Consider the following 26,684-nt stretch of genomic DNA (forward strand, 5'->3'; position numbering starts at 1 on the left):
ATAAGGCTTCACAAGCCGCTGATTTCTCTGCCAGCACAATCCTTTGCTCAGCAAGTTTCAGGTTGAGCTCATCCAGCCAGCTTCTTTAAGTTTGTCTAAAACCACCCTCCCGTGGTGGTGGCTGTTGAGAGCTGTGCTCGCCCCGCGTCGTGACCCGGCCAGCTTCCTTTCCGGCAGGTCAGTGTTGTGTATTGGCGGCCGCCAGGCACGTGACAATGCAAATTGCCCTTCTCGTCGCCGCACGTCGCGGCACACCAGCCAGCGTCTCGCGGCACACTACGTAGTGTGCCGCGGAACAGCGGTTGAGAAACGCTGATCTAAATCAAGCACTACTAGGAGTGGTTTCATTTTTGTTTTCCTACTTATTTCTTACCAATTAAAAATTCGGTGTGGCGCAAGCAAATACCTGACCCGGAGGGGGGGGGGAGTTCTGAGAACACGAGACTCTTAATCTCAGGCTCGAGTGCCCACGTGAAGCAAATGATTCCTGCATTGCATGGGGGTTGGGCTAGATGACCCTCCTGGTCCCTTCCCAATTTTACGTGGAGCCAAGCCTTCTGCGCGGCCAACGCTGAGCAAGGTGGAATAAATGGCTCTGCGTTTAGGAGGCCGTTTTCTGCGCTCGGCTGCTGAGCCGGAGAGGAGGAAGCGGCTGGCCCCCTTTCACACGTGACGCCCGGGGGGCGGACCTAGCAGGGCCCCGCCGTTCCGGGGACAGATTTAAGCCCAGCGGGGAAGGGGGCGGCCGCTTCTTTTTTTTTCCCATTGCTCCCCTCGGCGATACCCCGCGCGCGCTCCTCCTCCGTGCCAAGAACCTCGGGGCGCAACTATGGCACATTTGGCGCGGCGCCTGGCTTTCCTCCTCCTCTTCTTCCTCGTCCAGCTGCAGCCGAGCTGGGCCGACACGCCGGCCAACTGCACCTTCGAGGACCTAGTGGGCACCTGGGTTTTCCAGGTGGGCAGGGGGCACGGATCCCCGAGCCGGCGCATAAACTGCTCCGAAGTGGGTAAGTGACAGCGCGCAGGGCAGGGCGCTCCCCTCTCCAACTTCCTCTGCCTCCAGGAGCGATCCCCGTTTCTTGTTCCCGTTACTGCCCTCCATTCTGACCTCTTTTTCTTCCCCCGATAAAACAACGCCAACAAATGGGAAGGCAAGTTTGGAAAACATCCGGCGAATCAGCCCAGCGGCGCGGTTTGGGAGATTTCGTTTCGTTGACTTCGGAAGTAAATCTCACTGTATTCCTGGAGGGTTTAGTTCCTACCTAGGAAATCTGCTAGGATCGTTTTCAGGAAACCCCCTCCTTCCTTCCTTGTTGGAGGCAAAGCTGAACTTTGCATTCGGTTTTTAAACTCTGCTCGGTACGGGTTATTTCATTTTATTTTATTTCGCAAGTTCAGAGCGGAGAAAGGGGTCTGGATTTCACAGCGGCAGAAAGTAGAACGCAATGCAAATAAAATGGAATAGAAAGCAAAAGTAAGCAAGTTTTAGAAGGGTCATAGATTGAACAATTGTTCAAACGCCCCTAAAAAAAAACATTGGGGCTTTTCTAAAACTGGACATTTCTCTCCCTCCCACAACCTTGGACAGCCAGGTGTCTCTGGGAAGCTCGCTATTGGGGCTGAAAACAGGTGGTTGTGGTTGTCCCCATGTCTGGTATTTAGAGATATACTGCTGCTCTGTATGGAGGCTCCATCTTGGCCTCAAGCTTAACAAGTTAGCATATCTCTTTAACTCAGTTGCAGTGTAATCAACTAGTATGAGCTAGTTATCTCTGCATATCACATGTGACCCAGCTCTTCACACATGGAAAACCTCCAGTTCTGTTAATGAGTCACATCTTCTACCGCAGAAGCAAAACAGTCTTTGCTGTTGTTTTTATCTAAACCCTCTTGAGCAAGAGGTCGTTGGTGGACCCTCCCATCCTTGTTTCTTCTCCAGACATGGAGGGAAGGGAGGAGAATCGTAGGAAATGTAGAGTTGGAAAGGGACCACGAGGGTTATCTAGACCGACCCCTGCAATGCAGGAATCTTTTGCTCAAAGTGACCCTTCAACAAACTCTCTGGGAGCATGTATCTTCCATGCTGGGAAAATGGACACTTTTTGTCTGTGTTGAAGTTACTTCCCTTTCCCAGTCTGTCTTATGGTCTACTGTTGGGGTTGGGCTATCCAGCCCTAGCATACTAACAACTCATTTTTTAGCAGGGTCTCTCTGTGTGCACTGGGCAGAGAATGTATCCTGCCCACCTGATAGCTCAGTCAGCAGAGGATCTCATAGAATCATAGAGTTGGAAGGGACCCTGACGATCATCTAGTCCAACCCCCTGCAATGCAGGATTATGGCAGCTGTCTCTAATAATAATAACAATAATAACAACAACAACAACAACAACAACAACAATAATAATAATTTATTATTTATACCCCGCCCATCTGGCTGGGTTTCCCCAGCCACTCTGGATGGCTTCCAACAGAAATATTAAGATACACTAATTTCTTAAAGATTAAAAGCTTCCCTAAACAGGGCTGCCTTATGGGGATCGAACCTGCAACCTTGCCGTTGCCAGCACCACAGGATGAGACTCTTAATCTCAGGGTCATGGGTTTGAATCGCCCCACATTGGGCAAAAAAATATATCCTGCATTGCAGGGGGTTAGAGTTGTTAACAGAGAAATCTGAGGGCTCCCTTGGACAAAAAACAAGGGCACCAGCCAGGAATACCAGAGCAAAACAGCAGCCAGTAGGCTTGGCCTTTATTGAAGATTGTCACAACAGGACTCCCACCTGCCACCAGGTGAAACAAGATGGAAGCTCCGTACAAAAGAGAACTCAAATTTTTATTAGCTGCTAATCCCCATGTTACACCCTCCCCCAAACTACATCACTAATACATCATGGTTACATCATGAAAGGGGAGGTCTGGTGGCAGTAATTGAACATCCTAGACCCTGCCCCATGCCTCCCCTTGCCCTCCACCAAACATCCATCAAGTGTAACAAAAGGGATATTTACATTTCCCTGTTTCCCAGCCAAGCTAATCACACCCTTTATCTGGGTTTGTTATTTCTGGAATGGCTACCTTGGGGCAGGAAGAAGCAGAGTGCGCTACGGAGCAGGTTGCCCTGGGCGCAACATCGGGGCGTCTCCGTGATGGAGGCCGCGCCGCGGCAGCCATCGTTGGTGGAGGTTGGGGAGCAGCTGGGGGTGCTGCCCCCGCCAGAGTGCTGCTTGGGGTGCCCCGCTCCCCCATCTGCCTTGCTACACGCCTGCTGCAATTTGGGTCAAATTTGGTTTTATTGGGAGTGCTTGTCTTAATAACACCAGTGGTGATTGGAGAACATGGTTCACCCCTCTCAGGATGTTGGCCACTTCGTCTGAAATGCAAAGGAGGAAGTACAGATGGAAAATGGTCAAAAGGGGAATGGGGATTTGCTGAAGGGAACTGTGCTTTTTCTTTATTTATTTTTTACATCAGTACTTCTCTACATTAGTCATGGTCACAAGTTCATAAAGTTTATGCCTGAAAGAGAGAACAATGCAGTTTCCTCCTGACCCTCACATGATTGCAGACAGCATTTAAAAAAAATTAGGTTTTATGTCTTACAACTTTAAGCAGCAGAAATGGAAATATTTATTGGGCCTGAATTCTACATTTTTTAAATTATATGTTATAAAGAAAATACTGACATACCGCAATCTCATTAAAAAAAAATCAAAAAATCAAGGTGGTGTGCACAACAATTTATATATGCGCAAAGACATGTTGGAAATTAAAATCACAAATTCCCAGCCAACAATTAGATGCCTGCTGCATCTATATTGGAAGAGCATGAAACTGGATGATGCAATAATCATGTCCAAAGTCCTGAATCGCTTTTCTTTTTTTAAAAAAAAAAATTGGTTTGCTTCACACAGCCGTTTGAATATATTTATTTTCTTAAATTTATACATGACTTTTCTTCCATCATGGAACTGAATGCCATTTCTGAATGTCAGTTCTGCTGCGGCAGGCCCACTCCTTCAGGAACCTTTTTTAGCGTGGTATAAATGCCCCCAATCAGTCAGTCAATCCCATCCAGGTATTGGCCAGACCCAGAGCTGCTTATCTTGGATGCTCTCGCATGGATGCTTTAGCTGAGATTCCTGCTTTGCAGGGGGGGTTGGGCTAGATGACCCTTGGGTCCCTTCCAACACTTCTATGATCTTTAGCAAAATAGATGCATTATGGGCCTTCAGGCTATGCCTTGAGATTGTATGCATCTAAGCCCATTCATAAAGGTGAGCATGTCAGACCAGAGCAAAGGACATGGATTCAAATCCCTGCCCTGGCTTTGAAGCTCACGGGGTCCAGACCTAATAATCCTCACAGGGTGGTTGTATGAATAAAATGAGGGTGGAGTTTGGATCTATCTGTGTTGTCCTGAATGATTTGGAGGAAGATCAGCCAATAAATGTGATGTTTATTTCTTTCGTAAAATTTATTCACGGCTTGATTTCCTATTTTAAACTTCAAAGTGGTTTACAAAGCATTGATGGAAATAAAGATTGTTACCACCTCTAGCAGTTTGCTTGGTTCCTATGCTGGGCACAGAGAAAGGACATGACTGTTCATCCCTCTTCTGGTACCCCTGTTCACTAACCTTGCCTACAGTGCCTGGTCCCTTGTGCCTACCGGGCCAGTGTATAATTGCAGGGCTCTGTTACCATTGCATTTGTGCATTGGCCAGCTTGCTTCTTCAGCCTGGTTCCACCCCCCCCAAAAAAAATTTTTTTAAAAAAAAAATGGTGAAAATTATCTTTGCTGCTTCTCTCCAGGGGCTGTGGAGAAAAAAGTTGTCGTTAACCTTCAGAAACTTGATGTTGCTCAGGACGATCAAGGGAACTTTGGCTTCTTCACAATAATTTACAACCAAGGCTTCGAGGTTGTGCTGAACAACTACAAGTGGTTTGCATTTTTTAAGGTAATGTAGCTTCCAAATAATAATAATAATAATAATCTCTTCACCATTTTCCTCCAGAATATGTTGGAATTAAAAGGCTCTTCCAAACTTGGAAATTCTTGTTGGCAAAATAATTTGGAAGGAGTATAATCGGTTCTTCTGTTTCTGGGGGTACTCAAGAGTACGCAATATCAGCAACTTTTTTCTAGAAGAAAAGCACTGAGTATAATATATGATGTCTCCATAAGGTAAAACATAAATGCCCCCTGGACGGTTCGGTCCAGTCAAAGGCGATCATGGGGTGCAGCGCTCATCTCGCTTTTCGGGCCAAGGAAGCCGGCGTTTATCCACAGACAGCTTTCTGGGTCATGTGGCCAGCATGACTAAACTGCTTCTGGCGCACGGAACACTGTGTCGGAAACCAGAGCGCACAGAAATGCTGTTTGCCTTCCCGTCACAGCGGTACCTATTTATCTACTTGCACTGGTGTGCTTTCGAACTGCTAGATAGGCAGGAGCTGAGACAGAGCAATGGGAGCTCAACCCGTCACACGGATTCAAACCACTGACCTTCCGTTCGGCAAGCCCAAGAGGCTCAGTGGTTTAGACCATGGTGCCACCCGCGTCTGTACAGCCTATTTGAAGAGTGAGCAGAGGAGCAGTTCTGGATTGGACAAAGCTCTCCCATTGAACACATGTTTAGATTCTGAAACACTCATATTTTTCACTAAGCTTTGTTGGTCTGTCTTTGGAAGCCAAGAAAAGCTGACAATTGGCTGCAGACATTCAACTCTGTCGAAATGCCTGTTCACTCCTTGCTATTTCATAGAATCATAGAGTTGGAAGAGACCACCAGGGCCATCCAGTCCAACCCCCTGCCAAGCAGGAAACACCATCAAAGCATTCTTGACATATGCCTGTCAAGCCTCTGCTTAAAGACCTCCAAAGAAGGAGACTTCACCACACTGCTCGGTAGCAAATTCCACTGCCGAACAGCTCTTACTGTCAGGAAGTTCTTCCTAATGTTTAGGTGGAATCTTCTTTCTTGAAGTTTGAATCCATTGCTCCGTGTCCGCTTCTCTGGAGCAGCAGAAAACAATCTTTCTCCCTCCTCAATATGCCATCCTTTCATATATTTGAACATGGCTATCATATCACCCCTTAACCTTCTCTTCTCCAGGCTAAACATACCCAGCTCCCTAAGCCGTTCCAGGAGCCGTTCCATTTCCAGGAGCCGTTCCATTTCCAGGAGAACTTTAAAACAGGCTTCTGAGTGAGCAATCCCCTGGTGCAAAGTCTTGTTTACAGGCCTGCCTGTGCCTGCTGCAGAAGCTTTTGGATGGGTCTGGAATTCAATTTCATCAGAATCGCTCACTAACAGTGGGAAAGGTGGTTGCAGGCGTGAAGGTCAAGCTGGTCCAAAACACAGCCTTGACTCTTCCGGGCAAAGGTTGTCATTGCCTCATGATGTCGCAGGACAATGGGCATTTATGAGGAACGGTTGAAGGAGCTGGGTATGTTTAGCCTGGAAAAGAGGAGACTCAGAGGAGATATGATGTTGTTGTTTAGTCGTGTCCGACTCTTCGTGACCCCATGGACCAGAGCACGCCAGGCACTCCTGTCTTGCACTGCCTCCCGCAGTTTGGTCAAACTCATGTTCGTAGCTTCGAGAACACTGTCCAACCATCTTGTCCTCTGTCGTCCCCTTCTCCTAGTGCCCTCAATCTTTCCCAACATCAGGGTCTTTTCCAGGGAGTCTTCTCTTCTCATGAGGTGGCCCAAGTATTGGAGCCTCAGCTTCAGGATCTGTCCTTCCAGTGAGCACTCAGAGCTGATTCCCTTCAGAATGGATAGGTTTGACACACAAATTCGTAAAGAATGGATAGGTTTGATCTTCTTGCAGTCCATGGGACTCTCTAAGAGTCTCTTCTAGCACCATAATTCAAAAGCATCAATTCTTCGGCGATCAGCCTTCTTTATGTTCCAGCTCTCACTTCCATGCATCACTACTGGGAAAACCATAGCTTTAACTATACGGACCTTTGTCGGCAAGGTGATGTCTCTGCTTTTTAAGATGCTGTCTAGGTTTGACATTGCTTTTTTCCCCAAGAAGCAGGCATCTTTTAATTTTGTGATTGCTGTCACCATCTGCAGTGATCATGGAGCCCAAGAAAGTAAAATCTCTCACTGCCTCCATTTCTTCTCCTTCTATTTGCCAGGAGGTGATGGGACCAGTGGCCATGATCTTGCTTTTTTTGATGTTGAGCTTCAGACCATATTCTGCGCTCTCCTCTTTCACCTTCATTAAAGGTTCTTTAATTCCTCCTCACTTTCTGCCATCAAGGTTGTGTCATCTGCATATCTGAGGTTGTTGATATTTCTTCCAGCAATCTTAATTCCGGCTTGGGATTCATCCAGTCCAGCCTTTCACATGATGAATTCTGCATATTGGTTAAATAAGCAGGGAGACAATATACAGCCTTATGATAGCCATCTTCAAATATCTCAAGGGCTGTCACATAGAAGAGGGAACAAGCTTGTTTCCTCTTACTTCTGATGGTAGGACCCAAACCAATGGCTTCAAGTTACCAGAAAGGAGATTCCGACTAAATATTGGGAAGAACTTTCTGACAGTAAGAGCTGTTGAACTCCCATGAGAGGTGGTCGACTCTCCTTCCTTGGAGGTTTTTAAGCAGAGGTTGGAGGCCATCTGTCCTGGATGCTTTAGCTGAGATTCCTGCATTGCAGGGGGTTAGACTAGATGAGCCTTGGGGTCCCTTCCAACTCTGCCATTCTATGCTAAGGGCCGGATCAACGTGGCTGAGAAGCAAGCCACAAATTCTCCTACACCCCTTCTAAACACACACAAACACCAGGTGCCCTTCCTGGCTTTTTCTTTTTTAAGAAGCAGCCACTGCATGAAGTTTTCACACTTCAGGTTATCAGGGGGGAAAGGCCGCTTAAAACCGCCAAGGCTCATCGTTTCATGACGCCTGGGACCAGCAGGCAAGGAAAAGAGCCAGCGGCAAAAGAAGAAAGAAGCCGTTGTGTTTTGTGTTATTGCTTTGGAGGTACACGAAGTTTCCGGGATGCCATTCCAAATTCATCAAGATCAACGCCAGGCAGCTCAGCGGAGCTTCGGGGCAAAGGAACTTGGAACGTTTTTGCACCGCAGAGCCTACAGTCAATGCCGGCATTGCGCCGAGGAAGCAAATTTCACCCTTTCTGTAAAGCATAAAAGCAACAGAGTCTAAAGGGCGTCCCTCGTGTCAAGGAAACAAAGCTGCGGGCAAAACTAAAAATGTAGGAAGCATTTGGTGGCGGGGAGGGGTGGGCGTATCTAAACCTGGGCAAATGCATCTTCCCTGAGCAGCAAAACTTGGCTTGCTTCACAGCCAGGTTGATCCAGCCCTTATCACAAAATTGTAGTGTAGTCCAACCCCCTGCAATGTAGGCATCACAGCTATACCCTAGTCCAGAGGGTCGCTGTCCTTTTGGGGCCAGTGGACACATTCGTAAGCAAGAAAATGTTATGGGCAAAACCCCTCTACAGTGGTGCCTCGCTAGACGAAATTAATTCGTTCCACGGGTCAATTCGTGTAACGAATTCTTCGTCTAGCGACTCCTGGTTTCCCATAGGAATGCATTGAAAATTAATCAATGCGTTCCTATGGGCTCCAGGGCACTGGCGGCGGGGAAGGCAGGCAGGCAGGTGCTTGCTCTCATGCCTGCCTGCCTGCCTTCCCCACCGCCTGTCACACGAAGATGGGGGGCGCTGCTTGCCGGGGCTTGTCAACCCCGGCAAACAGTGCCCACCGATCTTCGGATCTGTCCCCCGATGTGCTACAGCTCGGAGAAGCAGGCAGGGAGACAGCAACAGCCCGCAGCTTCCCGGACTGTTGCCATCTCCCTGCCTGCTTCCCCGAGCCGAAGCGCATCGGGGGAGGGAGCCGAATTCCTCCCCTTCTTCCCGCTGCCGCCAAGCCAGTCCCTGAGCCGAAGTGCAGTGTGGGAGGGGGCTTTTCGTCGTTTGCCCTCCCCCTTGGGGGAATGCAAACGGTGAAAAGCCCCCGCTGCTGACTGCCTTCGGGTGGGGGACTGGCTGGGCGACAGCGGGAAGAAGGGGGAGGAATTTGGCTCCGCTTCCCCCCACACACACACTGCCCGGGGATCGGACGAGGCTTGAGAAGCCTCATCCCATCCCCGTAGTGTCGGGCGGTGGGGGGGGGGGCAAGCGGGATGTCAAGCCCTCTACGATCCCTGCTGTGTGACAGGCGGGATGGGGGGGAGACAGGAAAGATCCTGCCTTTCCCCCCCACCCCGCCCGACACACAGCAGGGATCGTAGAGGGCAGCCCCCTACGATCCCCCGCTGTGTGTCGGGCGGGTTGGTAGTCCGAAAACTCTGCCCTTCACTGGCAGAGACCAGCGGAACACAAAGGGGAACAAACTGCAGCGCAGGAAGAAGGCAAAGGAAGATCAACTGAGAGGCGGTGACAGCTGTCAGCGCCTATCAGCTGATCTTCCTTTGCCTTCTTCCTGTGCTGCAGCTCATTCCCCTTTGCTAGACGAATGCCCCTAGGTTTTGCAATCGGAGGTTTTTATGACCACATTTCACAAGACAAAGCGGTGGCCATAAAAAACCTCATCGTCTTGCGAGGCAACCTCCGATCGCAAAACCTATTCGTATAGCGGAAAATTCATCTTACAGGGCATTCGTCTAGCGAGGCACCACTGTATTTTATTGCTTAGAACAGAATGGAATCAATACTGCTACTTCTCTTAATCTGGACACAAGACCTCTGTTGATGAAGCCTAGAATAGTCTTTATTGCTGCTGTCTCCCATTGTTGAGTCATGTTCAGCTTGTGGTCCAGTAAGACCCCTAGATATTTTTTGCATGTACTACTTCTTTCAAACTTAATTTCCATGGAAAGTTGAACTACAGGGAGGAGATGTTTCTTTAAAGACTTTTCACCCCACCTTTCCTCCAAGGAGTTTTTTTTATGGCCACCGCTTCGTCTTGCGAAGTGTGGCCATAAAAACCTCCGATTGCAAAACCTAAAGGGGCATTCGTCTAGCAAAGGGGAACGAGCTGCAGCACAGGAAGAAGGCAAAGGAAGATCAGCTGAGAAGCGCTGACAGCTGTCACCGCCTCTCAGCTGATCTTCCTTTGCCTTCTTCCTGCGCTGCAGTTCGTTCCCCTTTGTGTTCCGCTGGTCTCTGCCAGTGAGGGGCAACCGGCAGACACCAGCGGAACACAAAGGGCTGTAGCGCGGGAAGAAGGGGGGAGAAGTGGAGGAACTGATCAGTTCCCCCACTACTCCTCCCACCACCACGCCATGGACACCAGGGAGCATCGGACGGGGCTTCGGAGAAGCGCTGCGCCTCTCTGAAGCCCCGTCCAATGTAGGCTTTGTGCCAGGCGGCAGTGGGAGAAGCGGAGGAGCCGCTTCTCCTGCGCCGCCTGGCACACAGCTGCTTGCCTCGGCAGCCGCTGTCTGGGTTCAGGCGGCAGCTGCCGAGGCAAGCCGGCTTTGTGCCGGGCGGCGGCGGGAGAAGCGGCTCCTCTGCTTCTCCCGCAGCAGCCTGGCACACAGCTGCTTCCCTCGGCAGCCGCCGTCTGAAGCCAGGCGGCGGCTGCCGAGGGAAGCGAAACCCCCGCTGCTAACTGCCTTTGGCTGGGGTCTGGTGGCGATAGCGGCAAGAAGGGGTCCTCGCAGCGCAAAGCCGGCATGGGGTGCAGTTTCGGAGGCTTCCGAAGCTGCACCCCACACCGGAGAAGGCAGGCGAGAGGTGGCGGCGGGAGAAGCTTCCCCCGCCGAAGCTTCTCGCCGTGTAAAGCCGGCATGGGGTGCAGTTTCAGAGGCTTCCGAAGCTGCACTCCATGTTGGGGGAGTCAGGCAAGGCGGTGGCTGGGAGAAGAGAGCTTCTCCCCCAGCCGCCTCGCACACAGCCGGCATCGGACAGGGCTTCGGAGACCTTCTCCGAAGCCCCGTCGCATGCCGACGCCAGTCCCCCAGAGCCTATAGGAATGCATTGATTAAGTTTCAATGCATTCCTATGGGAAACTGGGACTCGCTAGACGAAAAATTCATTACACGAATTGACCCGTGGAACGAATTAATTTCGTCTAGCGAGGCACCACTGTACGGTAATTGCCATAATCGTCCCCATAGCAAAAAAGGAAAAAAAGAGGTACCTGGGCATTACATTGTGGCAACCACAACCTAGGTTTACGGTGCCATTTAGGGATGAGCTTATATACCTGCGTGTCTAACACTGGCTAAAGGTCCCCCGGTTATAAGAACGGGGCCTGAGATAAATTCAGCCAATAATGTATTCTACTGCTTAAGTGTTGTAGCACGGGATAGGTGGGTGTGTCTTAATCCGGAGTCACACCGTTGCCCCATTTGGCTCATAGTACTGTCTATGCCAGAGACGGGTAATATGGATGTCAACAGGCTATAAATCCCACCAACGCAAGTCAGCATATCCCATGGGAGTTGTAGTTCAGCTACATCTGAACAGCGTCATGTTAGCTATTCCTGTCAACACATCTCTCCAGGGTTTCAGGTGGCGATCTTTACCAGCCATGCCTGGAAATCAAACCTAGGATCTTTTGCCTGTTGTCAACTACATGTGTTCTGTGCAGAATCTGACCAGCATCCCTTTCTCTTCCCTTCCCAGTATAAAAAGGACGGCTTAAACGTAACCAGTTACTGCCATGAGACCTTACCTGGTTGGGTCCATGATGTGTTGGGCCGGAACTGGGCATGCTTCACGGCGCAAAAGATCTCCCCTTCAGCCTCCGGTGTTCGTGTAAATCAGCTGCCTTTGAAATCCGCTGGAAGGTGAGTGGAAACAAATGCCATTTTGGGGGGGTTAATTGTATGGTCTGATACAGGCTCTGCCATAGAGCCAGACAGAGAGAAGTGAAGCAAGGCCCCCTGAAATGTTTCTATCCCAGATGATCATTCTAACATCTCTTGACTTTGCGAAATGGTGCCTGAGCCTTTTTGTGGTTACCTCCTCCCTCCCCATACATTTTCCTTTTGTGTCTTGTCAAGGCAAGGGCTGTCTTTCAACTGGTCTTGAAAACAAATAAGTACTGAAGGCCAGTTGATTCAAAAGACTGCAGGCTCATCCTGCTGGCTCTCCTTCAGAGACTGGTAGTGTTTATTTTTGCACTGACATGGGAGAGAGCACTGGTCCTGTTAGCTAGGGATGATGGGAGTTGTAGTCCCAAAACAGCTGGAGGGCCAAGTTTGGCCATCACTGCCTTAGCCTTTTCTTCTCCCGAAGATGTACCCGCAAGGCAACAGAGGTTTAGGATCAGTTTTCTTTCTCTCAGATGGGCTACCTTCCCAAGCCGATGAGCCCCACCTGCCCCTTTAAGTCTGAATACTGACTGGGTTTTAAGTATGAATACCAGAATTCTAGCTCCCTATGATCAGAGTATCCAGTGGTCAGATATAATGGGAATTGTAGTCCCAAAACAGCTGGAGGGCCAGGCTCTGTTTACTTCTTATATGTTGTGTTTTATTGCATTACAATACAATAAATAAAAGCACAATTAAAAATCAATGTAAATTGTTAATGAAATAGCTGTGCTGTCTCCCATCTTCAACCAGAAAGCCTCGGACCCGCCAGGGATCACCTGAATGATTTGGAAACACTTGGCTTGGAGAGTTCTTCGGTTAAGTGGTTTATAAGTCTTTAAATAAAATGAGCATAAACCAGTTAATCCTTGCTCCTTGTTGCCATTAAAAAGTAGGCTTTGAGGCAGAGATTTCAACTTTAAATGCCCATCTGTAAACACTGTTATTGTTGGTGGCATTGTCTTAATCAGGGCCGGATTTGGGTTTGATGAGGCCCTAAGCTACTGAAGGTAATGGGGCCCTTTATATGTCCAGCTGTCCTTTGTCAACAACAAATTGTCGCTCTTTTTTGTGTTGAATATATGCTATATGGTAATTTATGGACCTAATAGGTATCTCAAGCCATTTGCACATGTTGCCATGCAACCCGTCCATGCAGATTGTAGGCACCCTATATATAGAAATGAGCAAAGCAGTGATATTTTAGGGAGCAGGCTAGGAGACAGGGCCCATGACTTACATCATAGGAGCCTACACAACACAAAACACTGTTGCTGTATGTAGTTTTTCATTTATTTGTTTTTATCTTATATTTTGGAAATGTACATCCAGTGGTTTCTTCCTTTAAATTCTTTTGGGGGGCCCTAAGAGAGTGGGGCCCTAAGCTGTAACTTGTTTAGCTTATACGTAAATTCGGCACTGGTCTTAATAATAAAGGGTTTCTTGTCTTGTGGAAGCGTTTCATGAGGGGTTGTGTCTGGCTGTTTTCTTAATAAACTCCTGGGACTTAAGCAGATTCTAGCCTTTGCAAGGCTCCCTCGCCTAAAGCTTCGTTTGTGTCTCAAGTACAGATCTCTGCAGAAGTTCTACGTGAACAATGTCGACTTCGTAGGAGCAATCAACACCGTTCAGAAATCGTGGAAAGCGGTAGCTTACAAGGAATACGAAGGCCTCACCCTGGAAGATTTGGCTCGGAGAGCGGGCGGGTTAAATCCCAGAATTCCAAGGTAAAGGGGTCGTGACATTCTGGCCTAGTCGTCCCCAAGGGACCATATACCTGTGGCTGGCTTGTGCCGCTTAAAAGGGTTGGTGGTGCTAAACACACCTTTGTTCATCATCCTGTGTGTGTGCGTGTCTGTGGCGTTCACACAGAGCCCCGGTCATTCCACGGACTATTGACCCTGTGCCACCACGTCTATTGTCTTCCACTGCCACAAACCAGGTTTCCCCGGTAATATATTCAGACTTAGTCAGGTTGTAACGTATTAACACAGATTCCAGTTTATTGTGAACGCAAACAAGTTTTAAATACTTTGAAACACTGTAATCCGATTCACTCTCTCTGTCTCCCCTCTGTGTCTAACTCACTCTGACTCCTATGCCTCCCACCCACAAGAAACCAACCGAACTAACTGTCTCTCTATTTCCAACTGTCTTCCCAACTCAGGGGTCCCCATACTAAGGCCCGGGGGCCGGATGTTGCCTTCTAAATCCGGCCCGCGGATGGGCCGGCAATCGGCATGTTTTTACATGAGTAGAATGCATCTCTGGGTTATTTGTGGGGCATAGGAATCCGTTCATATATTTTTTTTCAAAATATAGTCCGGCCCCCCACAAGGTCTGAGGGACAGTGGACTGGCCCCCTGTTGAAAAAGTTTGCTGACCCCTGGTTCTAAACCTCTCGCTAAGCCTTTTGAAAGCAGGTAGGCTCTGCCTCTGGGCTTTTCTATTGGTCTACCTATTAACCCTTTCTCTCTGCCTGTACAGACATTTCCAAAAGAACGGGCAAACGCCACAGCATCTGTGTGCTCACATGTATAGAGAGCGAAAAGGAGAGCGTTTTAGAGCTCTGTCTCCAGCTCCTACTGCTTTCCCAAGCAGGGTGCAAAGGCAGTGGTCCTTCCACGGGAAAGCTGTGCTACCTTTGAATGAGAATCATTCTTCACACAGCACATAGTTTAAACTACGGGATTCTCTGCCATAAGAGGCAGGGGTGGCTGCGAGCATGGGTGGCTTTCAAAGAGGTCTGGAGGGCCTCATTAGCTTCTGGACCTGAGATTCCCTGCCTTTTCCTTTTATAAATAAATGCAAAAAGAGGGAAATACAAAAAACAAAATCCCAACTTAGCCTCCCCCCCCCCTGCCACCCAAGGACGAAGCAGTCTTTTTAAGTTTGCCAAAGTCCAGTCTTTGATTTTGGCAGTTGCCATTCTGTGGTATCCATTCTTCAGATGTATCAGTAAAGTATTTTACAGAACGATGCATATTTCAACAAAATCACCGTCATTTGTAGTATTCAGTGCATGTGATCTCTGTTAATCTTTCTGATGCATCAATCGGACTTGCATTCTGTTTCCAACAAGAAATGCACAGATCATTTCCAATTCTGTGCCACTAATAGGAGCAGGGACCCAGGTGGCGCTGTGGTTAAACCACTGAGCCTAGGGCTTGCTGATCAGAAGGTCAGCGGTTCGAATCCCTGTGACGGGGTGAGCTCCCGTTGCTTGGACCCAGCTCCTGCCAACCTTGCAGTTCGAAAGCACGTCAAAGTGCAAGTAGATAAATAGGAACCACTACAGCGGGAAGGTAAACGGCGTTTCCATGTGCTGCTCTGGTTTGCCAGAAGCAGCTTTGTCATGCTGGCCACATGACCTGGAAGCTATACGCCGGCTCCCTCGGCCAATAATGCGAGATGAGCGTGCAACCCCAGAGTCGGTCACGACTGGACCTAATGGTCAGGGGTCCCTTTACCTTTACCTTTAATAGGAGCACTGCTACTAAAAGGAAAGTAATTAGTTATTCAGGTTGCCCTTCTTTTAAAATGGTTACCAACCCCAAACATGGGGTATATTCTACGTGTTGACCCATAGTATAGCTTATTTCTGTCAATACCTACTGCCAGAAGGGCTTTACATGCTCACACTTCCACCACATGTGAAGTTTTGTACCTGTTCCATAGATGAACTCTCTGCTGCTTGAAGGAAGACATGCAGGAGGAAGACATGCAGGAAGGCTGTATGGACATTGCAGCTCTCGGATGGTGTTCCAATTCTTCCTTTTGTCAAATAACAGGGATTCCAATATGAAGTATATATGGTTTTATTTCTTTATAGGCCCAAACCTGCCCCTCTGACTGCTGAACTAATGAAACAAGTTTCCAGCCTGCCTGAATCTTGGGACTGGAGGAACGTGAACGGTGTTAACTATGTCAGCCCCGTGCGAAACCAGGGTAGGATACGTTCCTTTCATACCTTTGGTTGCTGAAATAATCAACAAGGGGTTCTAGAAAAGTCAAAGACAGAACTTGGATGTACACACCCTGCAGCCGGTTCTTTTGAGAGAGGTGGGTGCAAATCAGGGACATTGCAACGTGAGGTGCCGTCATCCATGGTGAGAAGAACATTCTGCCCGGACACTGAGGTCCAGCACCGAGGGCCTTCTGGCAGTTCCCTCATTGTGAGAAGCCAAGTTGCAGGGAACTAGGTAGAGGGCCTTCTCGGTGGTGGTGCCTGCCCTGTGGAACGCCCTCCCAACAGATGTCAAAGAGGAAAACAACTACCAGACTTTTAGAAGACATATGAAGGCAGCCCTGTTCAGGGAGGCTTTTAATGTTTAATAGACTACTGTGTTTTATTTTTCTGTTGGAAGCCGCCCAGAGTGGCTGGGGGAACCCAGCCAGATGGGCGGGGTATAAATAATAAATTATTATTATTATAACTAAAGAGCTGAGCCCATTCACATCATAAAGTGTATTAGCCACTTGACTGCTGCATCGCCCAGAAACCCTGCCTCAGCCTTTGCCATGACCATAGATCAGATGAGGGGAACATAAGTGTTTTCTGCTCCCATTTGGGTTTTCGACAGCTCCAGGTTGAGGCCAGAAGGCTGGAGTTTGCTCTTGTGGGTCCCCCACCCCGCCCCCATCCCGGTTTCAGTCTTGGGCAGGCATCCCCAAACTGTGGCCCTCCAGATGTTTTGGACTACAACTCCCATGATCCCTAGCTAACAGGACCAGTGGTCGGGGAAGGTGGGAATTGTAGTCCAAAACATCTGGAGGGCCGAAGTTTGGGGATGCCTGGTCTTGGGTTATGAATTGGCCCAGTCTGACATGCCGCCAGCTTCTGGGTTTCACTCAACTTAATAACTGGATGCTTGTTAACAGTGGAACTGAAACTCGTTAACAGATTACTCTCCTAATTGTTTCTGACAGCAAATTATCATTCCGCTTTTAACCAGTGATCCCTTGAATTGTCTTACTCCAGTTTCAAGTCTTATTGTTGATCAAAGTCCTGGTCCTAGGTGTTTTTGTTTTGTTTTTTTGCTGATGATAATTACACCACCGGATAGGTATGTCATAAATCCCTCCCTTCTTCCATCAGTGTCAGTCTTGAAGGTGGCTAAATAGAGCTGGCTTGAGCCTAATCGCTTCAGCTGATGTGCTCGAAGCAGGCCCAAGAACGTGACAGAAATGAAAACAATGAGGAAAAGCGTTCTGTAGGTTTCTGTGTGTGGACGGGAATTACATCACTTTCCTGGGCAGTGAGAAGTGGTGTTATGTGCCTCTTTGCTACAAGAAACCCAAGACTATGTGTTGGGAGAATTAACTTTCAGCTTCTTTCTGGAAACCTCGAACTCTGAATTCCCACTGACTCCTTTTTGCTTGCTTTCTCACTTATTTACAGCAGGGATGGGGAACCTCTGGTCCAGGCCTCCCTTCTTGTCCCTCCCACTGCATTTTGGCCAAACCATGTGCAATTGGTCAGTGTGCTTGGCTGTCAACCAGAAGGTTGGTGGTTCGAGTCTGCCCAGGGAAGGCTGTGGGCAGAGTTCCTGCATTGCAGGGGGTTGAACTAGATGACCCCCAGAGTCCCTTCAAACTCAACAATTTTGTGATTCTACTTGATGTCATATAACACGAGGCATGGGCGGGGGGGGGGGGGGAGTGGCTGAGCCAAAAGGACTTTCTGGAGCACTGAATACCTGCCGATCAGTGAGACATGGAAGCGCACTTGTGTCCCAAAGATCAGCTTGCTGTCGGTGCAACAGAAGATGGGTCTTGGGATTGCATCGCTTGTCATCTTTGTGATGTCAGGTGATTGACAGAAGGGCAATCCCACCCACCTGTCCTTTTTTTTTACAGTAATATTTATTAGCATTTTCATTTTCAAAAAACACCATGCAGTTTTTACATTCCTTATCATCACCTATATTTTGACTCTCTCTCGAGTCGTCGAGTTCCCTCCATCCCTCCAAACTGACTTTCTAACTTCCACTCATAATTTCATCTGCATTTCCCATTCCCCCTATCTACCTTTCTTTTTACTTTCATATTCCTTATGATTGTAAATAAGCTTCTACTTTTAACTTCTTGTTGTTTAGTCGTTTAGTCGTGTCTGACTCTTCGTGACCCCATGCACCATAGCACGCCAGGGACTCCTGTCTTGCACTGCCTCCCACAGTTTGGTCAAACTCATGTTCGTAGCTTCGAGAACACTGTCCAACCATCTTGTCCTCTGACGTCCCCTTCTCCTAGTGCCCTCAATCTTTCCCAACATCAGGGTCTTTTCCAGGGAGTCTTCTCTTCTCATGAGGTGGCCAAAGTATTGGAGCCTCAGCTTCACGATCTGTCCTTCCAGTGAGCACTTTTAACTAGCAAACCTTTAACTCAGTCCTGCTAGTGTTGTTAAATGTTTACAATATTCTTTCAAATACGTAATAAATTTACTGCAGTCTTTTTCAAACTGTTGGTCTCGCTGGTCTCGGATTTTCCCAGACAGTTTTGCCAGTTCTATGTATTCAATCATCTTATTTTGCCATTCTTGTGGTGTCAGAATTTCTTGCCCACCTGTCATATTTGACCTGTGAGGCAATAGGGGAGATAAGGATCTGGCCAGATTTACTTCCCATCTCCTCCTTGTGATTTGCAATCTTCTGCTTCTCAGGCAATTAAGTTTCTCCCAAAACATCTCACTTTATTTTGGAAAGAGAGAGAGAGAGGCCCTGATCTCGGGCGTACAAACTAAAAGGCCAAGACCTTCAAGGAGTAGAGGCAAAAGAGAGAGATAACCGATGGATGGTGCCAGGCTGTCCTTTTCTCTTGCTTGCTTCTGGACTCCCAGGGCAACGGACAGTCATGGCTGAGCCTTTTTCCAAGCAGGGAGGGGGAAGCAGTGTCTCTGCAGCTGCCCTGGTCAATGGATGGGGCCTGGGTGGTCTTTCCTCATTGCTTCAAAGTTCTTCCTGGGAGTCGATAGAATCATAGAGTTGGAAGAGACCACAAGGGCCATCCAGTCGAACCCCCTGCCGAGCAGGAAACACCATCAAAGCATTCTTGACATATGCCTGTCAAGCCTCTGCTTAAAGACCTCCAGCGAAGGAGACTCCACCACACTCCTTGGCAGCAAATTCCACTGCCGAACAGCTCTTACTGTCAGGAAGTTCTTCCTAATGTTTAGGTGGAATCTTCTTTCTTGTAGTTTGAATCCATTGCTCCGTGTCCGCTTCTCTGGAGCAGCAGAAAGCAACCTTTCTCCCTCCTCCATATGGCATCCTTTTATATATTTGAACATGGCTATCATATCACCCCTTAACCTTCTCTTCTCCAGGCTAAACATACCCAGCTCCCTAAGCCGTTCCTCATAAGGCATCGTTTCCAGGCCTTTGACCATTTTGGTTGCCCTCTTCTGGACACGTTCCAGCTTGTCAGTATCCTTCTTGAACTGTGGTGCCCAGAACTGGACACAGTACTCCAGGTGAGGTCTGACCAGAGCAGAATACAGTGGTACTATTACTTCCCTTGATCTAGACGCTATACTCCTATTGATGCAGCCCAGAATTGCATTGGCTTTTTTAGCTGCTGCATCACATTGTTGACTCATGTCAAGTTTGTGGTTGCAGCCTCTCATTGGCCACAAGATCCCCTCACAGAGGCCAGAGCATGCTTCTTTTCATCCCTGCAATCCCTTCTATGAGCAGAACTTGCAGCCAGAGCCAGACAATACTTGGGAACGGTTGGCTGTGTTGCTTTTGGAAACTGCTTCCCCTAAATGGATATTCAGGCCTGGAGGATCTGCTGACCGTGAAACTGGTTAGAAAGAGAATAGACTTCCTGAACCATCAGTTTCCAAAAGAGTTCTTTCTGCCTTTTAACGAGTCTTTAATGGCTTTTAGTGATTTTTATTTGGCTGCAGAGTGAGTGGCCTCTAATGCAATTTAAACCGGGTTGCGATTTAATTTGTGGGGAACGGCGAAAACCGGTGCTTTTAGAAAATTAACTTAAGGTTGCCGCTGCTAACTCTTGCTGTTGTTGTTGTTTATACTCCTAACTGTCAATATTGCCTAGTTGGTAAATGAATGTGCCACCGTCCTGAATAACTAATTTATCTTGCTGCTAATGAGGAAAAATACACCGTTGAAGGTTTGTGTGTTTCTGCAAGATGGGCTCTTGCAACTTGACCTGCATTCACATGGCAGTTCATTTTCCATTTATTTCTGCATTATATTTTACAGTGTCAAAGCCGTTGTAAAACTAATGGAATATTGTGTGTGTTTAGTGCTCATTTACGTGTTTGCAGCCCTTTTAACCCGGGAAATTTGCAGCCCTTTTAACCCAGGAAATTTGAGGGTATAACAGCATGCAGTTCTTTCCTGCTATTTTCATGTGAGAATCTTGCTGGAACACAAGTGCACGTATGTGGGAAGGATGAGGGAGTAACGACATTATCCAGTGTTCAATTTTGTGCCACACCACACCCACTGGTGTGCATGAAATTTAGCATGACATGCTTGTACATTGCTAAATCAACTAACCCCTTGTGTTGCGAACTCCAGACTAAAGACAACAGCGGCAACACGTGGACCCATGAAAAATGAGGGCATAAATGTATAATAGAAATATATATTTTTTTGTAGTTGAACACTGAGGAAGACCACGTCGAAAGCATTCAAATTATATCACTGGATGAATTTTATTTTGATACTATATGGACTGTACTCTTGAATATCACTTCGCTGCAACTTATAAAGATATACATTTATGCCCTCATTTTTCATCGGTCCACGTGTTGCCGCTGTTGTCTTTATGCTTGTATATCGGGCAGAAAGCCACAGTTCTGTAATGCAGCAGGTACTGAAGTGTAAAAGGAACAAAAGCCACTAGCAATTATGAGCAGGAAAACTAACAAAATGGAGTGGGAGGGAAATAAAGCGTAGAATCATCAGAACTTCCCACCCAACCCTTTGCTCAGTGCAGTATCTACAATGCAGGATGCCATAACAGCATTCCTTGTGTTGCAGAAACAGATAAACTTTAAGCAAAAACAGGCAACACGTGGCTAATAGTGTTCTAACAAAACATATATAACCTGTATTATTTCAATTCTTAAACAGAGAGCATATGATGGAGATACAAATAACAAAATAAATCAATATTGCATGAACAAAGTGAAGAAGGTAGTCAGTCAATATCACTTGAGGCCTTTCAATGGTCCCAGTCCTGTAATCATGCCATAATAGAAGCTCCAAGCACAGGAATTCTTAACAGAGAATATGTAATGGAATCACAGAAAATAAAAGTCTCTCACTGATGCAGGAATAAAATTAGACAATATAGTCCATCAGTACTGAAAGAGGCAAACAAGCCTGACAGCAGTCACAATCCTGTACCCATGCAATGAGGGATGATCCAGACACCGTGGTACAGTTTTTCTTCATCAGCATATGAATCGTCCTAACTGGTACCTCGAGTAGCGTAAGATCAGCACTCACTAAGAAGTGTAGAAAGCTGTTCCTTTTCTAAATAAATACAAAAGGGGGGGAATAGAAAAAACAAAACGCCAACTTAGCCCCCGCCCCCCAAGGACGCATCAGTCTTTTAAAGTTAGTCAAGGTCCAGTCTTTGATTTGGGCGGTTCCACCCAACCCTTTGCTCAGTGCAGGATCTGCAATGCAGGATGCCACAACAGCGTCCCTGGCAGATGCTATCCAGCCCTTGCAGAAATGGTCCCACTAGTCCTTCTTCACCCCCTCCTTTTGTATTTTTCCCAGGCTGGGACATGTCCACAAACTCTGTAAATGCCTTTTTGCTTCCCTGAATGGAGGATAGAGAGTTGGGGTTGGTTTTTGGTTGTTGTTTTTTTGTAGAAACTGGCCTGCTGTGCAGATGTGACTTTTTGGGCTCCACCTTCTTTTTGCCTCTGGCCCCGCTAGCATGTGGCCCCCAGAAGCTTGCCCAAGAGGGAACGAGACCCTCTGGCTGCAGAAGTTCCCCACTCCCTGATTGAGGTCCATTGGTCCATTTAGGCTAGGATGGAGGTGATGGATCCCCTTCATCTCTGGGATGTGTGAGAAATTAAATGATGGTGTTCCGTCCGTTGTCAGCTGAACAGAGTGATATCATTGTGGAGTCCTGGGAATATCAGGATGAAAGACTGGCTCTAACTGGCTCTCTCATTCTCCCTAGCATCCTGTGGCAGTTGCTATGCCTTTGCTTCCATGGGCATGCTTGAATCCAGGATTCGTATCCTCACCAACAATTCGCAGACTCCGACGCTCAGTCCCCAGCAGGTTGTTTCCTGCAGCCAGTACTCTCAAGGTAAACGACATGGCAGCACTCTATCCTTTCACTGTAACCTGGACCCAAGGACCTAGCAATATTGGCTTTCCCCATTTGTGCTGAAGAACATCTTCCTCACCATCTAACCCAGCAACAGAGGCTCTGTGGGACTTCTCCCCTCTGTGGCTCAGGGGAAGGGTTGTAGCTCAGCGGTAGAGCAGCTCTCTTGCATGCAGAAAGTCCCAAGTTCGATCCCTGGCATCTCCAGGTAGGACTGGGAATGTTGCCTGCTCTAAAACCCTAGAGAGCTGCTGCCAAAAGCCAGCACAGGCATAGAAATGAATTGCATCCATTTCAGCCAGAGGTTTTGGCAGAAGCTGAACTGCAGCAGAATGGAGATAGCACTGATTGCGACGAACCCAGAGTGGGATGGAAACTACTGCCTCCCTTATATCCCTTAGGATATTTGTGCGTATTTGCAGGATAAGAGATTTGCACACTGTTGGCTTCTAGAAATGAAGGGCATAAACCGGGCAGTGCCCAACTATGGCATGGCAGCTTTGAGTTATTTGGGCAAGTTATTTGGGCAAGTTATTTGGGCAAGGAGCTTGCAGTGGGGTGGGGGGGCAGGAGAATGAGCGATGAGAACAGTGCATGGAAATTGGAGCGAACAGTAAAGCTGGGTGATATATTGATATATCATCCAAAACCGGTTTCAAGTCCATATCATGATATTGGTTTTGTAATTTTTTACCTGGCAAAGTATTGTAAATCATCATGTGTTTGTGTGTGCACGCTATGCAGAAATCTCAATGTGAGGGAAATTGTGAAGCCAACCGATGTCTCTGCATAGTTCCATCCTTACTTCAAACATTGTGATATATCAGTATATTGTGGTGTTTACCGGTAATAATAGTAATGTAGCCTTATTTGCTGATAAGGGTCCTTAAGTTGCACCCAGGCAGGACAGAGATAGTCAAAACGACACCGGGGTTGAGTTCCAGAGAAAGAATTTAATTTCTTATTAATAAGAGACTCAAGGTGGTCAGCCACGACAAGAGTAAAGAAACACAAATTGCAAAGCTCCCTTATACCCTTCTTTTGGGCTCCTTCCCCCTCCCTGTAAATGTATGCACGCAAGGGGGTCACACACGCAAGGGGGTCACTAGTTAGTACACGTCCTGTGCATAAACACATGCTGGCTTAGGCAGGGGTAACATAAACAGGGCTATAGGGGACAATGGTGATTTACGCATCTTCCCCCCCTCCTTCACAACGTCTATGCATATTGTCAATTACTGTCGAATTCATATCTCTGGGTGTAGACTCTAAACACATGCTGGCTCAACAAAGCCTTTAGCCTTCAGTTTACGCATCAAACTAGCAACTTCCATCAGCCTTGAGTAAGAGGCTACGCGTCAGGCATAGCAGCTGATAAGCCCTTCTGTGTTCCAGACAGGGCCAGCTCATCTGGCCTTGATAGCTTAGCATTCTGCCTGGGTTCCCCTTTGGCACACAGAGGCATAGAGGCAAAGAAAAAGCATTTTACGCAAGACATCCCAGGGCTACAGCCTATACAGTCAGAATTCATACAATGCAAGCAATGCAAACTATAGGATCAGATCTAGCTCAATAATACAATTAGCAAATCACTCTCTACAGTAAGAATAAGAATAAGAATATTTCATTTATACCCCGCCTATCTGACTGGGTTGCCCAAGCCACTCTGGGCGCCTTCCAAGACATAAAAACATAATAAAACATCAAACATTAATACAGTGGTACCTTGGTTTACAAACACAATTGGTTCCGGAAGTCTGTACTTAACCTGAAGCGAACTTTCCCATTGAAAGTAATGGAAAGTGGATTAATCTGTTCCAGACGGGTCTGCGGAGTACTCAACTTGAAGCATACTTAACCTGAAGTATGAGTGTAATTGGTTCCGGAAATCCGTACTTAACCTGAAGAGAACTTTCCCATTGAAAGTAATGGAAAGTGGATTAATCCTTTCCAGATGGGTCTGCGGAGTACTTAAACTGAAAAGACTCAAACCAAGGCATACTTAAACCGAGGTATGACTGTAGTAACAATCTGATCCAATATAAAAATCACAATAACTTTAAAATAAAACTTATATCAAACAAAGCAACATTCAACAGTCCATCAGAATCTAATAGTAAACAGTGAAATTAAACACCAGCAAATAATATTAAACAGTTCAGCCACAATCTATAATCAATAAAAGTAACAGCAAATCGCAATGCATAAAATACCACAAAACATACAAAATCATGTAAAAGGATCAAGTTGAGACACAAAGAAGCGCAACTTATAAAACTATTTTAAGAAAAATATCCCTGAACTCCTCTCTTCCCAGCTGCTGCTGTTGCTGCTGCTGTTTTCAAAGTCATAGTCTGGGAAAGGCTGGGTGGGGCCAGGCAGGTAGAAAAGCCAGTGCTGGATGCAGAACAGAAAGTCTCTCTCTTTAGCTGGCGATATACCGCGATGTTGAAAACCAGAGATCGCCCAGCCCTAGCAAACACATATTCTCAAAATTTGGTTGGCAATCTCCTGCCATTCCAGGATTTGTGTTCCTAAATCTTCCCAAGACTACAGCCCTTTTGGAATGGGAAGGAGGGGACAAGATGAAAAGATGGATAAGTGCTCGTTGCATGAAGGAGAACCCCCCCCCCCCCCCCCGCCCCTCGACTTCAAATTGTGTGATTAACCATCTGGGTTATTTCCTTGTTTCTTTCAGGCTGCGATGGAGGATTTCCGTACCTCATTGCTGGCAAATACGCTCAGGATTTTGGTGTGGTTGAGGAGGACTGTTTCCCTTACACAGCCAGAGATTCGCCCTGCACTTTTAAGAGCAAATGCTACCACTACTATGCCACCAACTACCACTATGTCGGCGGCTTTTACGGAGGGTGCAATGAAGCGCTGATGGAACTTGAACTTCTTGCACACGGGCCTATGGCTGTTGCCTTTGAAGTGTACAGTGACTTCCTGCATTACCAAGGGGGGATCTACCACCACACGGGCCTGATGGATCCTTTCAACCCTTTCGAGCTGACCAACCATGCGGTCTTGCTCGTCGGCTACGGCAGCGACCCAGCCACCGGCGAGAAGTTCTGGATAGTGAAGAACAGCTGGGGAGAGAGCTGGGGCGAGCGGGGTTATTTCAGGATCCGTAGAGGCACTGACGAATGTGCGATAGAGAGCATCGCCGTGGCCGCCATGCCTATCCCCAAAATGTAGCCATGGTACTTTTTGCCCAATACCTTCCCAGGAAGCAATGGTGTCCGTCCTAAAAAAAATAAGCAAATTACGGTGTGCTTCAAGGCAGTTTGCTTTGGCAGCTTAAGAAAATGAGCTTTAATGAAAAACATTCAGGCGTGGGGAGTTGAAATAGAGCTTGCATCCCTCAAAGGATGCTAAATGAGGGCCATTGCAAGCTGGTGCCTTCCAGATGTTTTGGACTACAATTCCCATCATCCCTGGTCATGGATCATGCCAGCTGGGTGTTGTAGTGTAAAATATCTGGAGAGGGCACCAGCTTGGGCAAGACTAGACCCAAGACCAGGTGGGATTCAAGTAGCTGATCAGTCACGAAGTTTGATTGGTGACCTTTGTGAACCAATGTCTCAATTTTGCATTTATCACTAAAACTCAGCAGCTGTTTTGTGTGCTTGGCTGGATAGCAAGAATTGGGAACAATGGTTTAGAGCAGGCTTGCAAACCCATGGTTTGGCATGATGTCGGTGGCCGGAGGATGGGGGAAGAACTGCTATTACAAGTGCTCTACCTTTGGAAGCCACTATATCATGAATGAGAAGTGCTGAGCACATGGGAAATGGAAAGCAGACATGCAGAATGATTACTTAGTGGTACGTTTGGAAGATTAAATCATGGTTTGAACGGAGCCTAACTTTTAGCCCCTGGATTGGCCCCCCAGATATTGTTCGACTTCTATCAGCCCCAGCCAGTATGGTCAATGGTCAGAGATTATAGGAGTTTAATATCAGGAGGGCCACAGATTCCCATCTCTCTCTTAGCCTTACTTTAACCAAGTTGTTTTGGGTAAAATGGGATGGTTCCCTGTATCTCGCCATCGAGGAAAGATAGGATACAAAGAAGGGCAAGTCTGAGGTTTACAATCTCGAATAAGTGCAATATGCAATAGCTGAAGACGTTTGACACATTATTTCCCATCATTTTCTCCTCTAAATTGGACAATCTTTCTGTACTTGCCCTCTGCCGGAAATACTTTTTTACCTCTAATTTTATTTTGTGTTTTAAATTACTGTGCCTTACGGGGGAAATGAAGAAATGAGTAAGTAGAAGATGTGATTTGTACTACATTTGCAATATGGTTGCACTGTGATTTTTATTCTTTCTTGAAAAAGGGAATCTCTCCATCTGTTCTTTGTATAGCAAAGAAGACGAACCTGGTGCGCGACCTCTCCTGAATGTCAGTGTTCGTCTGACATTGATTTTTAATGATGCCTTTTTATTCTGCATGTGCCTTGCTTCGTTTTATGGTTCTCAGTTTTGTACGTGATTCTGAAATAAAGGGAAACCCTCCTCCTGT

At 47.2% G+C, this 26,684-nt stretch overlaps 1 protein-coding gene across 1 annotated transcript; it reads left to right on the plus strand.

Moving 5' to 3' along the window:
• The first annotated feature begins 697 nt into the window (after positions 1-697).
• Positions 698-26,684, plus strand: CTSC (cathepsin C). The gene is made up of 7 exons (XM_035116035.2): positions 698-1,007; positions 4,816-4,961; positions 11,628-11,791; positions 13,390-13,545; positions 15,651-15,766; positions 21,998-22,129; positions 24,849-26,684. Exons 1-7 carry the CDS (start codon positions 830-832, stop codon positions 25,349-25,351), a joined length of 1,395 nt encoding a protein of 464 aa, XP_034971926.1. The 5' UTR covers positions 698-829; the 3' UTR covers positions 25,352-26,684.

This window comes from Zootoca vivipara, chromosome 4 (assembly GCF_963506605.1).
Source record: "Zootoca vivipara chromosome 4, rZooViv1.1, whole genome shotgun sequence".
Taxonomy (NCBI): domain Eukaryota; kingdom Metazoa; phylum Chordata; class Lepidosauria; order Squamata; family Lacertidae; genus Zootoca; species Zootoca vivipara.

Bases quoted from the DNA above. Each gene is read 5' to 3' on its own strand.
- CTSC (XM_035116035.2), top strand. From the start codon at position 830: ATGGCACATTTGGCGCGGCGCCTGGCTTTCCTCCTCCTCTTCTTCCTC. The intron at 1,008-4,815 runs GTAAGTGACAGC...GCTTCTCTCCAG, and splicing joins CATAAACTGCTCCGAAGTGG to GGGCTGTGGAGAAAAAAGTT. The intron at 15,767-21,997 runs GTAGGATACGTT...CATTCTCCCTAG, and splicing joins CAGCCCCGTGCGAAACCAGG to CATCCTGTGGCAGTTGCTAT.